At 36.9% G+C, this 14,182-nt stretch overlaps 1 protein-coding gene across 1 annotated transcript in view; it reads left to right on the top strand.

Annotated features, from left to right (window-relative positions):
• Positions 1 to 14,182, top strand: part of LOC113228292 (inositol 1,4,5-trisphosphate receptor) — a 105,851-nt gene that overhangs the window by 27,183 nt on the left and 64,486 nt on the right. Inside the window, exons 10-19 of the mRNA XM_026461558.1 lie at positions 1,890 to 1,974; positions 2,809 to 2,969; positions 4,865 to 5,030; positions 5,287 to 5,430; positions 6,480 to 6,624; positions 7,081 to 7,237; positions 9,623 to 9,719; positions 11,467 to 11,645; positions 12,683 to 12,838; positions 13,386 to 13,583. Of these exons, the coding sequence (XP_026317343.1) occupies positions 1,890 to 1,974; positions 2,809 to 2,969; positions 4,865 to 5,030; positions 5,287 to 5,430; positions 6,480 to 6,624; positions 7,081 to 7,237; positions 9,623 to 9,719; positions 11,467 to 11,645; positions 12,683 to 12,838; positions 13,386 to 13,583 (1,488 nt within the window). The remainder of the gene's footprint in view (positions 1 to 1,889; positions 1,975 to 2,808; positions 2,970 to 4,864; positions 5,031 to 5,286; positions 5,431 to 6,479; positions 6,625 to 7,080; positions 7,238 to 9,622; positions 9,720 to 11,466; positions 11,646 to 12,682; positions 12,839 to 13,385; positions 13,584 to 14,182) is intronic.

The following is a 14,182-nucleotide window of genomic DNA, read 5'->3' on the forward strand; positions in this document are numbered from 1 at the left end:
ATTCATATTTTTTTTGAAGGTTTCAGTACTAGACCAGGTGAAAAATATTTTGGATTTGTTAATAAAAAGATTGAACATTAAGAAAAATTCTTCGAACGAACGCCTTCGGCATATCGTGTGGACACTCTCCCGACTGAGCTGAAATGGCCAATGTTCTGAAAAACTGTTTGACATAATGCCAACAGCAATATTTTATCATCGTACCACTCGCCACCGACAGGGAGTTCTTCCTTATATTCTGGAGCCGAGTCGAGCTTGCTCCCCTGTAGGATTTTTCCGCAATTATAGAGCATGGAATCCTTCAAAAGGGGTTTGAAAAGGGATGGCAACGCGCTTGTAATGCCCCTGGTGTTGCAGGCGTTCATGGGCGACGGTGATCGCTTTCCTTCAGGCGGGCCTATATTCTTGTTTGCTGCCTACATAACATAAAAAAAAACTACGGAACGGACCTTACGAATTTTCCAAGTGCTTGTTGCGGATCGAGGGAATTTTTCTTAGTGTTCAATCTTTGTATTAATAATTGGACGTAGTTAAATAAAAAGGATCCAATGCACACTCAGTCACTTTCGAGATATGGCAGTTTGAAGTTCAAAAGTGTTTCTCATTCTTTTATTTTCAAAACTTATAATGTCATGTAATTTCATCATCATCATCAACCCACTTATACGTCCCACTGCTGGGCACGGGTCTCTTTTCAGACTAGGGTTTAGGCCATAGTCCGCCAGCTGGCCCAATGCGGGTTAAGAACGTATAATTTCAGAGATATTTATTTATGCTTAAAAGTTGGATTTTTTTTGCTGATCTAAGAGGTTAGAATTTAGGAACCGTTTAATATATGTAACTCATTTTTTGATAATTTTGTGGATTGGATCCTTTTTGCTTAACTACGTCCAATTATAACAAACTAGTGGAGTCAATTCACAAAACTGTTGAATATCGTGGTAAAAAAACTTAATATGTAATAAACTTACTAAAGTTTTTATAAGTTTCCATTAAAAATAAAATTAAAAAAAGCCATTTAAAGTATATATGTATACTACCTCACCTCGAATGAAATTTTTTTCCGTACTGTATCGGTTCTATTGCGCGGGTCACTGGAACACTGGAACACTGGAACAGGAACACTGGCATTATTTCAGAAATTTATTTTTTTCACAAATGAAATTAAAGCTATTTGAAAAATGTGTGTCGTATAATACAATTCTATTTAGTTCAGTTGATATTAAAAAAAATCGTTGGTACCTATATCGACTCCTCCTACGCAAAGTATTGTATGTCGAAATTGCCAAGTTTACAGGTGAGTGTTTTAAAGTTCTCCGTTTCATTCGGCAAAGTGTTGTAATCATCTAGTAGATAATCTAAGCGATATCTAGGATTTTATAATACTCTATGTGAGTAACGAGATTTGCCCAATAAAAGTGAGAAGTCACGTGTTATGCTTATTTCAGTGATTTGAGAACTTTAAAAGGCTCCCCTGTAAACTTGGCAATTTCGACATACGACACTTTACGTGGGAGGGGTCGATATGTAAAGTACCTATATTCAATAGAATATAATAATACAAACCGCTGTATAATACAGCGGTTTTCTTATAAAATTTCGAGGTAAGTTTGTGTTTTTTACTATCGTGAAAAATTTTAGTTGTCGTGTTTTCTATATCCTTTTTTAAAAATTAAATTTTACTATATACTTTTTACAAAGCGATTGATTCAATAATTAGACTGTTATGCGGTATCTACCAAAGCTATACGAGGTTGTAACGACTCTTCAGGTAGACATTATTCTGGCCCTAGCCTTGATCCCTTAATGTGAAAACCCAATGATGCTGGCGTGAGACTGTGGCCAAGTGTGTATCTATTATATGTTAAAGAAATAAAATGTGTTCGTAGGTTACAGCACTTATGTCCGCATACGTGGGTGCACTCGACTTCTATACCTATCGACAAGGACGAGGAAAAACCTGTTATGTCCAAAGTAAGTTGGATTCTATTACTATTGTGTAGCGTTGTAAGAGTGGTGGTAGCCAAGTGGAGTTACGGCTGCGTAACTTATTTATTTATTTGCCTTTTTTTTTGGTATCCCAACAGAATATATCGATGCCTTACTTTCTGAAACTCGTATCGTATTAAAAGTGATTATTTAGGAGATGGCAAAACTTTCTATTTATTTTAAATTTCTAAGGGTGTTAATTTGAATGCATTACTTTAAGAATAGGTAAAAACTAGTGTGTAAGTATGAAGGAAATGTGATATGAAATCAGCCTGTAAAATGTGTTTAGTTAAGTTATATTTTATGCGGAGGGACGGTGGGATAATTAACTGCATGAAAAAATATTCAACACAAACGCAGCTATTTTGCACGATTTAAACTTCACTGGGTTCGCGGAGTAATTTACTTCCATTTTTTTGTTATTAACATCGACTTCCGCAAAGTAACGCCTGAATCTATTAATTATTTAAATGGTAATCAATGAAACACAATTTTTACTGATTATCGCTTGAAGCGGTGATATGTGTCATTAAAAATATCTATTTCATTATAATTGCATTATGCTCCCTGCTTACAACGCGGGATATAGATTTATTTTTTATTTTGTATCTTGGTAAGTAGTCGACTTGGAACAGCGAGACCCACCTTATCATTGATTTCTGTAGAGCCTATCTGACTAGTAAACAGTTTATGCAGAAAACAAAGATTATAATTTACGTCTTTTAAAATAATGATTGCATTTTAATGAATTCTAGGCGATTCTTATACGGATATTTGCTGGTTTCAATTTCATAAAATGTTTTTTTTTTCCTTTCCCAGGTGGGCTGTTCAGTTGTGAAAGAAGACAAAGAAGCATTCGCGCTGATTTCGGTGTCTCCCAGCGAGGTTAGAGATCTCGATTTCGCCAACGATGCGTGCAAAGTGCTATCGGCCTTGTCGACTAAAATGCATCACGGGAATATTGAGCACAATGAGAGGAAGTGAGTACATGTTGAATAGGTGTCTTTATTACAAAAATATCAAATGTTGAGAAAAAATTTTTTTTTATGAAAAGTAGAATAGAATAGAATCTATTTATTACATAACGCCACAACACAATAATATACACACACAGTAAAAAATAATACACAGTAAATAAATACACAGTAAAAAATAAAAAGTAAAACAGAACTAAATTAAAACTAAAACAAACAGAAAATAGAATAACAAAAAAAAACTAAATAAAATTAATTAAAAATAAAATCTTAGTAATAAATAATTAAGCGGCCACAAAGCTAGTCAACACTATTGTTGTACTAAGTAGATGTCATGTGTGCGGCTGAGGCGTATGTAATAGAATCCACTCAGCTAATGTCACCGCCGGGAAAAGGCTGTGACGCTGATTAGAATAGTGATTAGAAATAATGATTTTAGGTGTTTTGTTCTTGCAGAAGAAGTAAAAGGGGTGGTTGTAGAAGATTGGAATAATTTTATTTAAATTATCTATGTTAGCATTACTGCGTTCCGGTTTAGAAGGGTAAGGGTGCTGATGAATATACAGGCACATGGGACTTGTCAACTTATGTGTCAGGGTGACGGGCGCAGTGGCAGTGCCCCTTAGATCTTGTGATTTAAAGTTCTGAGTGGTACTGCTACTGTTGTGGACAGGCGTGTAGCTTACCATCAGGTGCACGACTTGTTGGTCCCGTCATTATATATTGTATAAATATATATATATATTATATATATAATATATATATTATAAAAAAAGGCCTGGGTATGAGTGCTAAAATCGTCAATGGAGGTGCTCGGTAGTGCTGCGGCATTGCTGGGAACCAAAAGCGCGACCGGTAGTATGTTCTCGTGCTCAGTCAATGCCGCGCGCCGTGTGCTCGGCTGATGTGTTCGTTGCAGCTACATGACAGACATAACATTAATACGACAATAAACTAGCTGCTCTTGACAGTCGTGTTCACAAAGTCTCAAATTCATTTAAGGGACAATGTCTCAGCTTCTATAATAAGATTCCGGTTGATATTAAAAATTTGCCATTTACGAAGTTTAAAACTATATTAATAATAAATCTTTTGGGCCTTGCGAGAGGCGAGAGTCTAAAATAGATATAATAATAATAATAAAATCGTTTATTTATCACCACACATTAATAAGTAAAAAAAATATAAAGTTCTACACAGTGTTTAGTAAAACTAGTAGTGTGAGATAAAAAGGGCTGTAGCTCAGCACAATGGCGAAGTGCTTCACAACGCCGCTGATATTCTGCTACAGCCTGTCATGTTCATAAAAAGAAGAAGAACTAACACACACTATCATTCTAGTTCTAAGATTTTATATACTATATCATATTTCATTTAGGGTCGTATTCTAGAACTCTACTCAATGCTCAAGTCAGGATTGCACTGGAAACACAAGCACTGGTAATACGACCCTAATGGCAGGGACTTGAGTATGATTTCGAGTGCTTTAAACCATACTCAAATCCTGACTTGAGCATTGAGTACAGTTCTGGAATACGACCCTTATTCTATAATGAAACAAAAATTTTATACTAAATATATACTTCTTCTGCATACTTGGACGACAAAAGTCCATGGTTGTGACTCGTTTAGCCCTTGCAGGTAGTCTCGATCTAAGATGTTTAAATTAAATATTGTAATGATAAATGTATTCAAGTGCATTTACAAAGATCAGCCCCTAGAGTCTGTTGCTCATTCCTCTCAGTGGAATCTGCCTTACAAATGAGCAGTACAATTTAATCAGTATAACGATTTCAAGTGTAATATAATAATGCTTACCTACGAAATGAAGATTATTTTGATTTTGTGATAAGGGTGCTGTTTATTCCTAACAATAATTCAACTGTAAATTTGTTTGCCAGGGCGCTTACGAGCCTTCTTCAAGACATAGTGTACTTCATAGCGGGCTTTGAGAACGAGCCCAATAAGTCAGAGGCCCTCGAACTGGTAGTGGAGAACCCTAACAGAGACAGACAGAAGCTGCTGCGCGAACAGTATATACTGCGGCAGCTTTTCAAGATATTACAGGTCAGTTTTGCTTACAACTTTCTTTTTTCCAACAAAAAAAGAATCATGAAAATCGGTTCAAGAATGTGCTGCCGGAGTAATCGGGTAAAAACACACACACACACACACACACACACACACACGATACGCACGCACGCACGCACGCACGCACGCACGCACGCACGCACGCAATAAAAATACAGTCGAATTGAGAACCTCCTCTTTTTTTGAAGTTGGTTGATAAATACAAATAACACATAATTTTTATTGCTTTCAGGGCCCATTTCAAGAGACTCCAGGTGGCGACGCGTTCTTGAAGATCGAAGAGTTGAACGACCTTCGATACGCCCCCTATAAGTACATATTCCGGCTGTGCTACAGAATACTAAGGCTCAGTCAACAGGATTATAGAAAAAATCAAGTAAGAGAAATTACACCATTCAGGCATCTGCTTTCTTAACTAAGTTGGTTCCTGAGGTAGCTGCGCGGTGCGGGGGAGTGACAGTTTACGTAACAGTTATGACGCGCTGTACACGGGACATGGAGTATATAACGAGAAATAGAGACGAAATGTCATTTAATTTGTTTGAAAACTATTCTTCAAAAAAGACATACTATAGATTTTCATCAATCAACTTGCTACTGGCACTGGCTGAAATTATGTGTCGGTCATCATCATCACTATTTATTGTGAAAATCATACTTTGTTATTATTACTATTGAACGTTTCCGTGTAAACAGAACAATATCGTAGTAATCACTGAATTTGAATGGCAAATCATGCACACAAAATAGTTCAAATATTTTTTTTTGTATAATAAATACCAAGTGACGGGACGAAAAAACAACATGGCTTCTCCGCCCAGTGTTGCCGTTACGAAAAATAATAATCTCTCGTACTCCACTTTTCCTTTACAAAAATCATTACATTCGGCCATCCCAGAACGTCAGACTCCGACGCAAAGAGCCTGCAGACATCATTAAATAACAACATTTTTAAGGTTCTATATGAACAAATCCTGGCGCACGGTACAAGAGAGTCAGCGGAATTATACTTAACAACACTTTGAAGGTACTATATGAACCAGGCGTGGCGCCCGGTTACTATAAAAAACGAGTACAATAGTTAACCCAATTTTTCTTACTTGGCGTTCTCGATCACTATTATTCCATCTTCTGACAACATACATCGTTAACTGTCTCCGTGGCCGATTGCACCGTAACGGTTACCATGCCGGACTACGCAGAGGTCTCAGGTTCGATTCCCGGGTGAGTTTGGGTGTAATTTGTGGTTGTCTATGTGTGTGTCCATGGCACCCGCGACACAAGTTTTCCCTAGTGCGGGGCTATGATGGGCTTGAGTGTGTGCGTTATTTTTATTATCATCATCGTAACTGACACTGGCCCAAGTCGAGTAGCCACCACCAGTAATAAGGAAGTAATAATAAATTACCATGTGAATTATCACAGGAATACATTGCCAAGCACTTCGGCTTCATGCAGAAGCAAATCGGCTACGACATCCTTGCTGAAGACACGATCACAGCTCTCTTGCACAACAATAGGAAACTGCTAGAGAAGCACATCACAGCATCGGAAATTGAGACGTTTGTCGGTGAGTGAAGACATCTTAACAGTCGGAATACTCAAGGACGCGAGCGACCTTATCAATGAGGAACCAGCAGCTTGATTTTGATTGTCTCTCCCAATCGGGAACTGCGTCTCTTCCGAGTCGAGGCGCTTAATTGCGATTCACAACTGGCCGATCGGTAACTTTTGAACATCGAATCAAATCGGAACAATAGTTGATTAAACTCACAAATTGGAAAGATATAGTAGGAATCAGGTTCATCTTCTCGCTCAGAAACCCGTCTGATTTCGAGATTCGGATGGGACGATTCCAATTTGAATTAAAATCAGAAGAAGTTAATGCTGACATTACTGCTCGGCGGCAGAAGTAATTATGATTGCAGTACTTCCCTGGACGGGATTCTTTCACAAGGATCTATACTGCTACTAAACTATTCTGCCCTCGTTACCATAACTAAAATAATCGACATTTTGTTCGCAGGTCTCGTCCGCAAGAACATGAAAACTTGGCAATCCAGATTCCTAGACTACCTCAGCGACCTATGCATCTCCAACAGGAAGGCCATAGCTGTCACTCAGGAGTTAATATGCAAGAGCGTGCTGTGTGCCAATAACTCGGATATACTTATTGAGACCAGGTGAAGATCGTACATTAATATTATCCTAGCTTTTATATCCACAAATTTCCTTTATTTTTCTCTCATAGAGAATTCAACCACAACAGCAGAAATGTCAATAAAAAATTACATAGATAAATTGCTATCCTCCTCGCGGATACGAATAACGTCATTGTTAAAAAAATACGAGCTATCTTTTGCATCATAGGTTCCCAAACTTTTTGGTTCACCGTCAACGAGGCAAGACAAAGAAATTTCTACGCCCACCACCATAAAAAATAATTGAAAACACGTATCCATCGCTGCACTAGGTTCCTTCGCGTTTGGATACCACTTTCCACTTAACATCAGGTGGAGTGGAGCCATTTGCCTGTCATGTATAAAAAAAAAAAAAAAAAAAATTGACGCGCTGCTATTACAAAAGTGTTGTAACTCAAAATATGTGAAATTTAATATTATATCATTCTCATGTGGGGTAAAGCGGCAGATATTCAAACCATATTTGTATTGCAAAAACTAGTGGTTCGTTCTGTGTACCGTCTAGGCTCTCGGGTTTCTCTCAGAGAAAAGTTTAAGGAGACTGGTATCATGACTGGCGTCATAGTACATTTACTCAAATATTTTATATGCTCGTAAAAATATACATAATTTCAATAAGAAAGAAGATATCCATAATATTAACCTTAGAGCTAAGTCCAAACTCATGGTACCACGATTTCGTTTAACCAAGGTAAACGACTCTTTTATGGGGAACTGTATACGTTTTTACAATAAGATTCCGGAGCATATATTAAGTTTATCATTTCCTAAGTTTAAAAACTACATTAAAAATATTTTGATCGAAAAGTCATATTACAAAATTGAACACTACGTGTTAGATAAAGATGCATGGAAAGACGACACGGCTCCAGAACCACACAAATTTGATTCAAAGTGTATTCCAAGTTTATTAGAAAAGAGCAATCCCTAGAGTTTCTTGCTCGTTCTTCTCAGGGAAGTCAGCGTAATGAACCAGCAATAGCTTAATGTAATGTAATGTAAATGTGACGTTTTCAAGTGTAAATTTATTTTACCTATGGAATAAATGATCTTTGACTTTGACTTATTGAACGTAAAATTTGATATCTTCACGTCAAAAAAACCGTCGTTAGAATATTGTATGAAACAATCTTAAGATATCTACTTAACTCAAAATAAGCTCACTTTATGTGAGCTAGTTCTGGCCAAAATAATCCTTATATATATTTAAACATAGGGTGCTACCGCTTTTGAAAAAAAAACCTGAATTATCTATATGTCATCAGCCTTTGCTTCTGAGTCCTCTACCGTCTTACTAAAACTATTATAAGCGCCCCATACCACTTTGGGAAACTATATTTTATACGATAATTCTATATTTAGAGTTAAAATTCTTTGGTGTAAGGGACAATTCAAATTCAAAATATTGTAATTTCATTATTTCATAAACAAATTACACTTGAAATCGTCATTTATTAAATACATTTGTTAGGCAGATTCCTCTGAGAGAAAAGTTAAGAAAGGAAAGGAAAGATAGGAAAGGAAATATGTAAAAAACTTTGTAAATGTACAAGCAAGAGAAAATTATCAGATTAGGGGTCAGAACTAGTGCCATTAATCGGTAAAAACAGCGGGGGCTTATCAATGAAGAACAAATCAAAAGTGAACGGTCTTTTTTTTTTATAAGGTGTACTAGTAAGTGTAGGGTCATGGAAAAATTTCCATACACAAAAAAAATAAAAATATTTTTCAGAAAAATAAATATTTTTTCCGATATTTTTCCAACATCTTTTCTTTATTTTTCTACATTTGACGTTGACACCTGTCAAATGTTGAAGTTACTGAACGAAAACGATGGAGCCAACTAGGGACGTTAAATAAAACTCCAAAAGATATTTCTAAACGTAATATAAGCCTTCTAGACTATATTTATCCAATTTTTAAAATATTTTAAATTTTTCCGGTATTTTTCCAGATAAATTTGGACCTTTTCAAATTTTTTCACAAAATTACCCAACAGTAAGTTGTACAATAAAAGTACAACATACTCTTAGGTAACTTTCCTCTTATTTTTTTTTGTAGTTGAATATTAAACATTCATTTAAATTTAAAGTTTCTCGACTACCCTTACTACCAATTAATTTGCTTCATTTATTTAATTTCCCAAATTGGTCCTACCAGGAATCGGATCTGGGACGTCATTGAGCACCTAAAGTGCAAACCGTTGGGCACTAAAGTCGTCAATACAAAAATTAAATCGACATAATTAAAAAAAAACACGAATGAAAAGAAACCGGCATCTCGTGATTGTCACATTACACAAAAAAAGAAGATTAAAATGTATTTATTAAATTGAACATATTATTAGTTGTACATATTTTGCTTCAGATTGGTCTCAACAAAATATGAAAAGGAGAAACCATTAGACGCCCACGACAAGTACACCGTGGAAGACGAAGTTATACTATTGTGGAATAACAAACAGGTTAGTTAATTATTTTTTTTAATAACGCGCACGATCGTATCGAGATCAAGCGACTATTATTAATTAGTTTTTAACCGACGTCAAAAAAGGAGGTTCTCCATTCGAATGTATTTTTTTGTGTGTATGTTCCGCGATTACTCTGGCACTTGTGAACCGATTTCCGGTGATTTATTTTTTGTTTGAATGAGGGTAATTCAGTATTTGATCCCATTTAAATTTGAAGAGTTGAGTTTTCGCGATTGTTACGCATAGGAAATGAAACTATTTTTCCGGATTTAAATCGGGTACATTTGTTTTTTCAAAGAAACCATCGTTTCGGACCCTTTGCAGGTTCCATGGTCACTGTTGACTGAGGTGGTACAGTCATCAACCAGTTATGTCTAATATTAATGCAAACCACCCTATTTTTTCATTATAATTACAAAAGTTGTTAATGAAATACCTTATTTTTAGTTTTTAAAGAAACGTTCCAAGTTACGCTAAGTTACGTTTTACAAATTATTTTATTGAATGAATGTTTATTAAGTTAAATTTATTATTAATTAATAATAGAAATTAGAATAAATTAAAACATATTAATTAGTACTGCAGTTTTGTGTCTTTTTGAGATTTTTCATCAGACGAAACACGGGCTCCAAAACTGGTGGTACGGAGAAACCATCTTCCATGTTGAAATTAGGATGTTTTTTAATTTCAATGGCCTCGCAACATCCTGGGTAGATAACGAACTTCTTTTGCAAGGACCTGGGGTTTGTCAAACTTTATTGAATCTGTGGGTTTATCCATGACATACAAGCAGACTACAGACTTGTTTACGCGACGGTGTTTGACATCAGCTATATGTTCTTTGACGTGGGTACAAATACTTCGCTTCTTTTGTCCAATATAAGAGAGACCGCACTCAAAGTCAAGCTTGTAAACTCCTTCATCCTATAAGGGGATGTTACATTTCACAGGTCTCAGGAACTGAGAAATCTTCCTCAGGGGCTTGAACTAGCTCTTGATAGATGCACGCCTGAGGACTCTTCCGATCTTGTCTGTAACACCTCTCCCGTGAGGTAAAATGGCATGTCTTCGCTCAACTGTTGGTGGTTTTACACGGGGCCTGCGGCAGTGGCGTGGAATCTTTAACTTATTCGCATGTAGGATTTGCTTTATATGCTGAAGTTCCCCTGCCAGATGATTATTGTCGCAGACACTATGTGCTCTCTGAAACAAAGATTTGCCCACGTTAGCTAACTTGCTTGGATAGTGATGGGAATTACCATTGACCTTACCTCAGTCAACCGTGACCATCGGACCTGTAAAGGGCCCGAAACGTTGGTTTGTCTGAAAAAACAAATATACGCGATTTAAATCCGGAAAAATAGTTGCATTTTTTATAATTTTATTGTTTTGTTCTATTGATTTCTTTTAGTTTTGTAATGCGTGTCGTTTGTTTGTTACTAACGTAGATGTAGAGTTTTCTTGTTTTTTTTTAGTATTTTAACTAATACCATGGACTGCAGTGGTCTTAATTAAAAGATTTGAATTTGAATTATATCTAAACACAGGAAGTAGGTAGACTACGTTGAAAGTCTAATATCTATGTAAACAAACCAACGTTTCGGACTTCTTACAGCTTCTAAAGTTGTGGTTGACTGTGTTGTGAATATATTTCTAAGATATTTACAATACAGTCAGTTTAAGAGTATATAAGCAATTCTAGATGCAAAAAAATTATAATTTCATAAATTTTCGTTTTCAGAAATCCGCATTACTCTCCGAGCTAGCCTCTAAAGCTCGCCAAGACCCGAATTGCGAGTCTGCAGCTATATTGGACTATTACAGACACCAGCTGGATCTGTTCTCGAATATGTGCTTGAACAGACAGTACTTGGCGCTGAATAGTCTGTCACCACAGCTGAGCATCGGACTTATACTCAGGTAAGTAATTCAATATTAACACTTCGATTGTTTAGTTGTTCATATAACCACTAAGTTACGAATATATGACCTTAATGGTAAAAGATTGGACATTAACCACAGCCTCCGTGACCGAACGGTTACACTGAGGTCCCGATTTCGATTCCCGGAGCGGGAGAAATATTTATATGGCCTACATTTATTTTTCTCGTGAGCTCGGGTGTCATTTGTGGTTGACCATGTGTGTATCCATGGCACCCACGATACACGGTTTCTCTAGTACGGGGCTATTAGTATGTTATTCCTCAAATGGTCCCGGCCTCCACTCCCAGCAAAACTTTATGTAACGGGAATTTAAATACACGAAATAGTCTAATTTCTTAGTTTTATTTCCAGATACTTTTGGTGGTGGTGCTATTTTCTGACATTTTTATAAAGATATAAGCGACAGCTTATTGCCAGTCGTTTATTTTTGAATCTCACACAGGTCTTTGTGGTCGACCTAGCGATATCTAGGACGTCCAATCGGCCTTCTGCCAGGCGGTTGCCTCAGATATGCTCTCTTGACGTGGTCAAGCCAGCGAAGTCGGGCTTATGGTCTCTCCCATAATGTTAGCCTCGTTTACCAGATCCTCGATCACTACATTTTTCTTATCCCCATGCTCCATCTTCTTCCCTCGTTGGTTCCAGAATCATCCTAAAGATTTTTTTCCATGACTAGGAGCTTGTTCTCCTCCTTCAACGTCAGCGTCCAGGCTTCGCATGCATACATCAAGATAGGACTAAAACCGTGTTATAGACCCGAATCAGCCTAACTGCCTCCGTGGCCGAACGGTTACCACGCCGGACTGCGACGCAGAGATCCCGGGTTCGATTTCCGTGTCCGGAGAAATAGGAGAAATATTCGTATGGTCTATATTTATTTATCTCGTGAGTTTGGGTGTAATTTGTGGATGTCTATCATAACGCCCGCGATACAGGGTTTCCCTAGTGAAAAAAAATCCTATTTGAGAACTAAGAACTAAGTAAAATGTAACCATTATCCCTTTTGCTTATAGATGCATGTCAAACGCGGAGCTGTCATACGATTTGCGCGCGTCGTTCTGCCGTCTTATGTTGCATTTGCACGTGGACCGCGACCCACAGGAGCCTGTAACACCAGTCAAGTACGCGAGGCTCTGGACGGAGGTCTGCGATCGCATCCATATTCACGAGTAAGTTTTCTTCTTCTCTTTTAAATGTTACGGCCCTATCGAACTAATCGATGATTTAGCCAATGTCAAGTTGAGGAACACACGCTTTTTTACTCATTCAAATTGACCGGTGAATTTCGACAGAATTCACTGAGAGGAGAATCTACAATGACAGAGAACCTACACAGACTATTACAGAAACAAATTGCTTTTTTTTTAAATAAATTTACACAGCACATGCATAAAGGGAGTGTGGACTAACGTTAGGAAGAAGTTGATAGTAACGGGACGGGGGATAAGTCAATTAAAGTCCATTTCACATAGCATGGATATGGTCACGTTTGAGAATTAAAGTTTCTAGAGATATAGTGTTCTAAAATCGAATGAAAATAAAATAGATTTAAATGTCTTATCGAGATAGTTTATAAAGAAGATAGAATCGATGTATTGACTATAGTTTAAGCACAAATAATAGACAAAATAAAAAAGATTCAATTATTATTTTATTAAGTTACTAATAAACTACAAAATAATTTCAAAAATCAGCAACAACTAATATATATTTCAGTTATCAGTGCGTAAAAGGCGGTCCAGATGCAAACCGCGAGAAGGTGAAAGAACAGTTCGCGTCCACAATTCGCTTCGTAGAAGACTACCTATGCAACGTGGTCACCAGGACATGGTATTTTAGCGATCATGATCAGAATAAACTGACATTTGAGGTGGTTAAGCTCGCGAGGGAACTCATCTACTTCGGTTTTTACAGGTACCATTTGTTTTTATTTGTAATTTCATTATGCACGCTCCACACTCGCTGCGAATTAGTCCTCATCCTCCTCCTCCTAAAGTCACGTGTTATGCTCATTTTAGCGAACACAGAACTTTAAAACGCTCCCTGTAAACTTGGCAATTTGGACATACGATACTTTACGTTGTAGGGATCGGTAGGTTGTCTCACATTTCGTTTTTAAATAGCTAAAGCATTTAAATACGTAAGTTCCTATAGATACACAACTACAGTATTACTTTTTGAGACAATAATTTGTAGCAAATACTTAACAGCTGCAGTGCCATTGGTGACAAGGATCCATTATCCCGGCATTGCAACGGAGCGCTGTGCTTTTCACCCTGGGGCATAAAGTTGGCAATTCCCATGTACCTGTAGCATCGAGAAAATAACCAGAAATAGAGAAGAAATAAGGGCCATACATTCCTGGTAATACATCGCTTATAAATATCAACTCTCGTTTGCACTGAAAAGTAGACAGCGCCAACAACTGACCTGTTTGTACGTCTCCGTATATTCCAAAAATATTCTGTATTTTTGTAATAAAGATAACATTATCATTCGGTGGTGTGGGGAAA

The sequence above is a fragment of the Hyposmocoma kahamanoa genome, unplaced genomic scaffold (assembly GCF_003589595.1).
Source record: "Hyposmocoma kahamanoa isolate Upper Pololo Valley unplaced genomic scaffold, ASM358959v1 224, whole genome shotgun sequence".
Lineage (NCBI taxonomy): Eukaryota > Metazoa > Arthropoda > Insecta > Lepidoptera > Cosmopterigidae > Hyposmocoma > Hyposmocoma kahamanoa.